Source organism: Ammospiza caudacuta, chromosome 23, assembly GCF_027887145.1.
Source record: "Ammospiza caudacuta isolate bAmmCau1 chromosome 23, bAmmCau1.pri, whole genome shotgun sequence".
Taxonomy (NCBI): Eukaryota; Metazoa; Chordata; class Aves; order Passeriformes; family Passerellidae; genus Ammospiza; species Ammospiza caudacuta.
This window is the reverse complement of record NC_080615.1, coordinates 4,895,468-4,902,729: the sequence shown is the minus strand read 5'-3', so window position 1 is coordinate 4,902,729 and position 7,262 is coordinate 4,895,468. Positions and strand designations below refer to the sequence as shown.

Below are 7,262 nucleotides of genomic sequence, written 5' to 3'. Positions count from 1 at the left end.
GTGCCAGCTCCAGGGTGCCCTGCATCCCATGCAAACTGCAGTGCTGGGAATGGGGAGCAGGAAGGTGCCAGCTCCAAGGTTCCCCACATCCCATGGAACTGCAGTGCTGGAAATGGGGGCAGGAAGGTGCCAGCTCCAGGGTGCCCCACATCCCATGGGAACTGCCGTGCTGGGAATATGGAGATGGGGACATTTGTGTGGGTCTGGGCGCTGTGTGGCTGATTTGGTTCCCTCCAAGCCCATCCCCTTGGCATGGAGGGCTGCCCACCTGCCTGCCATGTGCCCTGGCCAGGGGCTGGGGGGCTCCTTGCCTCGCCACTGATTCCTTCACCCGCTCCCGGCTCTGCCACCACAGGCTGACGTGCAAGTACAAGGAGTGCCCTGCTCATGTAAATAAACCCAGCTATAAATAGAGAGGGAGAGAAGTGTGAAAACAGTGGGGAATGGATTTCATGAAACCAGCAAATTAGTCTGGAGAAACAAGGGTGTGAACTGACAGCCATGCTCCAAACCAAGCCCATATTTCCAGTTTCTTGAGGGATGTTGGTGGGGCCCCTGTGGATGCACACGCTGGGATCAGGGCTGGGTGCCCCCAACCACCACGGGCTCCTGATGCCTCCCAGGTTGGGATGTGTTACCAAAGGTGCCATCAATGCCCTTATTTTTTTCCTCTTTGAAACAGTGGGAAAAGCCAGGTAAAGACATGGAGATGATCTGACTGGTGACACAGACTCTAGCTAGACCAGAAGACTTTGTCTCTGTCTGGCTGGGCAAGGGCAGATGGAGCTGTGCCAGCCTTGGGGCAGGCTGCTCTGCAGGCTGGGAGTGATGGCTGGGAGTTTTTGGGTGCTTTGAAGGTGGCAGGACCGGCGTGGGAGGGCGCTGGACAAAGGGGTTTTACCCTCCCAGGCCACTCCAAACCAGACTTTCAGGAAATAGGAGAGCAGCTTGGAGGGCAGAACTGCCCCAGCACAAGGGTCAGCCCTGGCTGTGCCAACCCCCTGTGAAGATCTGCAAGCTTTCACTTCAGCACCAGGAGCTGAGTCAGGCTTTTATGAGCTCTTGGAATTTGCTGGGGAAGCAAAGTGCCCGGGAGCTCGCGTGAGCTGGGCTGGGGGATGCTCTTCCCTCCTGCCCGGGGCTGTGCCAACATCTGATCCTCCAGGAATGCAATTCCAGGCAGAAGCTGTGGGATGTTTCTCCAACTCCCACATCCTCTGCAAGAGTTGGGTTCGTTTTTTTTTTTTTTATTTTATTTTGCTTCTTTCCTGAATGTGCATGGGAAGAGGTGGGAGAGCAGCTGCTCAGACCTGTTCCAATGGGCAAGGGGAACACAGTGAGCGCTGGGGACAAAACAATGTGTCCCCCTCTCCGTGTGAGCCTGTCCCCTCCCGGGCTGGCTGTCATCTAGGGGAGTTCAGTGGCCCGTTTTCCATGGCTGGCACGCTCCTGGGGAAGCCAGCCCGGCTGTTTGCCCATCTGGCACTGCCAGGTCTTTGCAGGGAGGATGGCTGGGCTGAGATGGGGGAGCACAGGGGCACTTCCTGTTCTCTGCCCATTTGCAATGGAAATGAACCCAAATTCTCTCTTGTCAAGTACCCAGAAGGGGACAAGGAGCTGTCACAGTAGGCAAATGGCGTGGAGCAGGAGCAGGGGAGGTGGCACAGGTGGTGCAATGACAGGAGGAGGTGGCACAGCTGGTGCTAGAGGTGACAGTGGCACTGAGTGAATGTGACACCAAGCTGTGGTGGTGCCAATGAGGTGACTGAGCCGTGCAGGGTCCTGGCAGAGGTGACAGCAAGCTGGTGCAGGGGGCAGGTGACATATCTGTCCCAGGCTGGTGGGGAGATGGCTTTGGACCTCTGCCAGGGCACAGATGGTGGCAGCTGTGTTACCCTGAGCTGGTGCGTGGTACAAGGCTGCAGTGGCACCAGGCAGCTGGCAGGGAGGTGACCCTGAGCTGGGGAGGGTGGCAGGGACAGATGGCACAGCTGATGTGGAGCTGGTGCAGGGGGCAGGTGGCTCAGGCTGTGGTGGGGAGGTGACCCTGCCCAGTCACAAACTGTCACTGGTGTGTCAGGGAGGCGGTGCGGGGCAGGGGGCAGGTGGCAGCTGGGGCCAGGGAGGTGACACTGCACCAGGAGAGGGGGGCACATCTGGGGACAGGGAGGTGACACTGCACCAGGGGAGGGGGACACATTTGGAGCCAGGGGAGGTGACACTGCACCAGGGGAGGGGAGCACATCTGGGGACAGGGAGGTGACACTGCACCAGGGGAGGGGGGCACATCTGGGGACAGGGAGGTGATACTGAGCTGCTGTAGGGGGCGCATCCAGCGACAGGGAGGTGACACTGAAGCTATGCAGGGGCACAGCTGGGGACAGGAAAGTAACCCTGAGCTGGCACAGAGAATGCACCTGGGGACAGGGAGTGACACTGAGCTGAAAGTGATGCTAAGCTGGTGCAGGGGACACATCTGGGGACAGGAAGGTGATGTTGCACCACGGCAGGGACACTTCTGGAGACAAGGAGGGAGCAGTGAGTCGTGCAGTGACATTTGGGGATCAGGAGGTGATAATGAGTCGGTGCAGGGGCACATCTGTGGGCGGGGAGGTGGCACTGAGCCAGTACAGTGACACATCTGGGGATGGGGAGGTGCCACTGAGCCAGTGCAGGGGCACAGCTGGACACAGGCAGGTGACATGGTACCACTGTAGGGGTCCATCTGGGGATGGGGAGGTGACACTGATCTGGTGTGGTGACACGTCTGGGGACAGGGAGGTGGCACTGAATGGGTGCGGTGACACATCTGTGGACAGGGGGGTGACACTCAAAAAGTGCAGTGACACATTTGGGGGTGAGGAGGTGGCATCGAGTTGGTGCAGGGGCACATCTGTGGACGAGGAGGTGGCGCTGATCTGGTTCGGTGACACATCTGGGCACAGGGAGGTGACACTGAGTAGGTGCGGTGGTGACACATCTGGACATGGGGAGGTGGCACCGAGCTGGTTCAGGGGCACTCCTAGACACAGGGAGGTGACATTGCACCGGTGCAGGGCACATCTGGGTACAGCGAGGTGACACTGCACCAGTGCAGGAGCACACCTAGACACAGGAAGGTGACACTGTACCAGTGCAGGGCACATCTGGGGACGGTGAGGCGGCACTGATCCGGTTCCGTGACACATCTGGGGGTGGTGAGGTGACACTGTACCAGTGCAGGGGCACACCTAGACACAGGAAGGCGACACTGCACTGGCTCAGGGCACATCTGGGGACAGCCAGGTGACACTGATCCGGTTCGGTGACACATCTGGGGACGGAGAGGCGGCACCGAGGCGGTGCGGCGGCACATCTGGACACGGGGAGGTGGCAGCGAGGCGGTTCGGTGGCCCGTGCGGGCGCAGGTCCCGGCGGGTGTCCGTGCGGGGAGGTGACCGTCCGGCGGAGGTGACCGCGCCGCTCCCGGCAGTGCGCATGATACTGCGGCGCAGGGGCCCCGTGCGCGCCAACCCACCTTGAACCGGCCCGGGCCGCGGCGGCGGCCAATCACCGCCCACTCCGCCGGGGCGCGGCCAATGGGCGGCGGGCGGGGGCGGTGCCGAGCCGCTAAAGGGCGCAGGCTAGGCTGCACCGCGCGGCGGAGCGCAGGTGCGGCGCGGCGCGGGGATGGGCGCGGGCATGGGCGCAGCGGCGGGCGGCCGGCCCTGAGCCGCCCCTCCGGCCCCGCCAGCCCCGCCGAGCCCTGCCCGGCCACGGCCAGCCCGGCCCGGCCCCGCCCCGCCCCGGCCGGGCCGCCCGGCGGGCGGAAGATGCTGCGCACCGGGGGCCGGTAGTACTATGATTTGGTATGTGGCCGCTTTGGTAGCAAGTGTGCTCGGCGCCCGCGGGCTGCCCGTCCAAGGTGAGTGCGGCCGCGGGGTGTTCTCCGCCGGGGTGAGCCCGGGAGGGCCGCGCGGGGCTTTGCGAGGCGGCGGCGGGGCCGTCTTTGCGTGTCCTCCCCCCCTTCTCCCGGTGTACCGGATGCGGCGGGAGGGATGCGCATGGACCGGGAGGGATGCGCGCACCGGGGGGGGCATCACGTCCCGGGGAGAGGGTACCGGGAAGGGGCTGGGGAGGAGGGTAGGAGGGGGAACTGCGGCTGCCAAGGGGGTTTGCGGGCTTCGCGTCTTCCCCGCTGCCGGTGCGGGGACCGAGCGCTTCCCGCTGCGGCGGGGCGCTGGCGATTCCTTCATCCCCCGCTGCCGGGGGGAGCCGGGAGCGCCCGGCGCATCCTCCCTCCCTCCGCAGGCGCTCGGCGGGGCTGGCCGTGACCTCCCCGAGGGCAGCGGCTGCAGCTGGGCAAGTTCGGGAAGCCGCGCTGCCGGTGCGGCGGAGCCGCTGCCCAGGGCTTGGAAATTCCCTTTGGGAGAAGGCGAGCGGCTGCGGGTCCTGGCGGGGAGGGAAGGGAGCGCGGCTGGCTGAGTGTCCCCGTTGATCAGGGATGGGCAAGCTTTTCTCCGCATTCGGATTTTCTTCTCTCATCCTGAGGAAGCGCCTGCGGCAGCTCCGGGGAGTGCGGGCAGCGTTTGCCCTTCCCTGCAAGGGTAGCCCGGCTGGGCAAGGAGAAATGCGGGAGGGATTCGTCGCCTTCCCCTGCAGCGCCCCGGCTGCGGGTTTGGGGGTGACTTTGCTCCCACCCCCCCGCCCAGGAGAGCCTGCCCTCCTTCTCCCCCCACTGCGGGCTGGCTGCTGTGCTGTGGTAAACTGAGGCACAGGGTTGTCCAAGGTCAGGACGGAGACGGCAGCAAGGAATAACCCTGATTTTCCTGCTCGAGCTTCTTTCCCTTCAGCTGCCAGCCCCCTCCTAGTCCTCCGAGCCATCCCTGCAGGTAGAGGGGAGCTCCCTGCCGCTGGTGCAGCACCGTCCCCCATCTCTGCCGCTGGTTCCTCGCTGGGCACACGGTTTTCCCTGCGTCCCGGTGCTCCTTTCCCGGGATGAGAGCCGTGCCCTGGGTGTCACCCACCCTGCCCATGGGATGCGGTGCTGCCGGCAGCGAGAGATGCCTGGCTGGGAGCCACCACCACTCCCCTCGCCGTGGTGAGGGGACGCTGCCTCGGGGGGCACGGCTGGGCTGGGAGGGGGCACCTGCCAGGGTGCTGCAGCCCCCCCAGTTCACAGCGTTCCCTGAGCCCAGGGGGTCACATCTTGTCCCTTGTCCTCCTCGCCTGGCAGGCAGCTCCTGGAGGCAGGGGTGTGTGTGCCAGGACGGGGCTGTCCTTTTGGGGGGGGGTTCACGATGGGGCTGCCCCATTTGGGGGTACGTAGCCCCTCTCACCGAGCCGTGGCCGGCTGCTGCCTGCCTGAACGGCGTGCTGCAGTGTGGCGAGGCAGTGTTTGCAGCAGCTGCTTGTACAGGGATGCTCCGCCGGGGAGAGGAGCAGAGCAGCGCGTTCGGCACCTGGGAACTTGGAAATGCCCTGGAGCCGCGGGGATGGAGCTCCGGAGCTGGTGGTGCCGGGGTGGGTGGGTGCCGGGGAGCCCCGGCACGGGGGTGCTGTGCGTGTGGAGCAGCGTGTACGTGATGAATGAGCGCGCCGTGAGTAATGCGGGGGTGGCTGCCGGGGGAGGGGGTGCTGCGGGCCAGCACGGACCCTGCAGGGGCAGGGAGCCCACGGCACTCACCCCAGCTGCTGCAGCCCTTTGCTCCCAGCACTGTCCCGTCCTCATGGGGAGCTGTCACCCCGCATTGCTTGGGGACAGGGCTTTGGAGAAGAGCTGGGGCTCACCGTGTGCTGGTGCCCTCGCTGGGGGTTTTCCTCTAGCCATGGCCTTCCTCCCACACCACTTCCTCCTTGCCAGCGGTGCTGGCCCCGGGCAGCCTCCTTGCCTGGCTCTCCAAGGGCTTTCCAGGCGTTAATCGGCTCAGAGAGGGAAGGAGGGTGCGTTATCCCCTCTTATGGCATGGGGGAGGAGAGCCAGGACGTGACCGCGCCAGGAGTGGGTGTCAGAGGAAGGATCCGGCCTCCTGGCATTCCCAGCAGTGCCGTCACACCGAGGGGCTTTTCCTCCCTCTCCCACGAGCGTGACGCTGTGGCAGCACACACACAGGGAGTGGGGACGCTGGTGGATCAGGCAGGAGGGTTTGCAGAGCGAGGATTCGGCTCTGCTGAGGCGGCTCCCTGGGCACCGCGGCGGGCGATGCTCCTGGCGCTGACCTTGGCCGGTTGGAGTGGCTCAGGTGGCAGTGCCAGCCCTGCATCTCCTGCTCCTCGCCGTGCACAGCTCTTGGGTTTTGCCTCGTTGGCCGTGGAGGAGTCTGGACTGGGAGCCGCTGGATTTGGCACGTGTGGCTTTGGCCCCGCTGTCTTCTGGCAAGGGGATGGTTTGGCACCGGGAACAGCCAAGGGCGTTGGCTGAGCTCCCATTTCCATCATTCCCTGGAGGTTCTCTGCTCCTCTGGACCTGTTGGATGGGAGCACACGGGGCAGGGAGGGACGTGAGCGGCTCGGTGGATGACTTGGCTTGCCGGCGGGTCTTTGCGGCGATGCTTTGCCGGCTCAGTTGCCTTTTGACTTGGAAGATGTCACTTTGCTGGTGATGGGTGAGCCCTGCAAGTTCCTCTCCAGAGCTGTGGCAGGGTGGCACAGCTCCCATTCACCTTTGGTCCTCTGTCCTGGAGGTCATGCCTTCACGTAGACGAGAAGCCCTGCAGATGGGCCAGCAGTGGGTCCAAGCCCATGCTGTGCCGATGGAGGAGCCCTTCCCTCTCCCTTTCCCTGCGGTAGGAATCTCCCAGGCTGGGAGCCCTGAGCGACCAGCTGGCCTTTGGAAAAACAACTCGCTTCCTCCCGCTCCTCCATGGAGAGGCTGGCGTTGGTGGGAGGGCTGCCTGAGCCAGGAACAGCGTGATTCAGGAGCTGCTGGCGGGCAGCTCAGAGCGCTGCCGGCATCCCAGTTTCCTGCTGGAGGGCTGTGAATGCATCGGGATGGTACCCACTGCTCCACGGGGAGGGTGGTGCCCGCCTGCATGGGGGTACTGGTGTGATGTGGGGCTGGACTGGGGGCACAGCACCCTGGCAGGGCTCTCCAGCTGCTGAAGGTCTCCTCTGGGATGGGTTTGGTGCTCCAGCTCCCACCACAGCTGCTTGTTTGTCCCTGTGGTGCGTGGAGGGAGCTCATGGGGAGTGCACAGGTAGCTGCTGGTCGTTGCTGGGAGATGATGCCTCCCACGAGGCAGCTGCCAACACCGGATGCTCAACACTGGGCTGGTGGTGATTGG

General features: G+C 64.4%; 1 protein-coding gene across 1 annotated transcript in view; it reads left to right on the top strand.

Moving 5' to 3' along the window:
* Positions 1 to 3,811: 3,811 nt before the first annotated feature.
* The window catches only part of IGSF9B (immunoglobulin superfamily member 9B), a 41,753-nt gene continuing 38,302 nt past the window's right edge, over positions 3,812 to 7,262 (top strand). Inside the window, exon 1 of the mRNA XM_058819138.1 lies at positions 3,812 to 3,904. Within this exon, the coding sequence (XP_058675121.1) occupies positions 3,841 to 3,904 (64 nt within the window). The 5' untranslated portion in view covers positions 3,812 to 3,840. The remainder of the gene's footprint in view (positions 3,905 to 7,262) is intronic.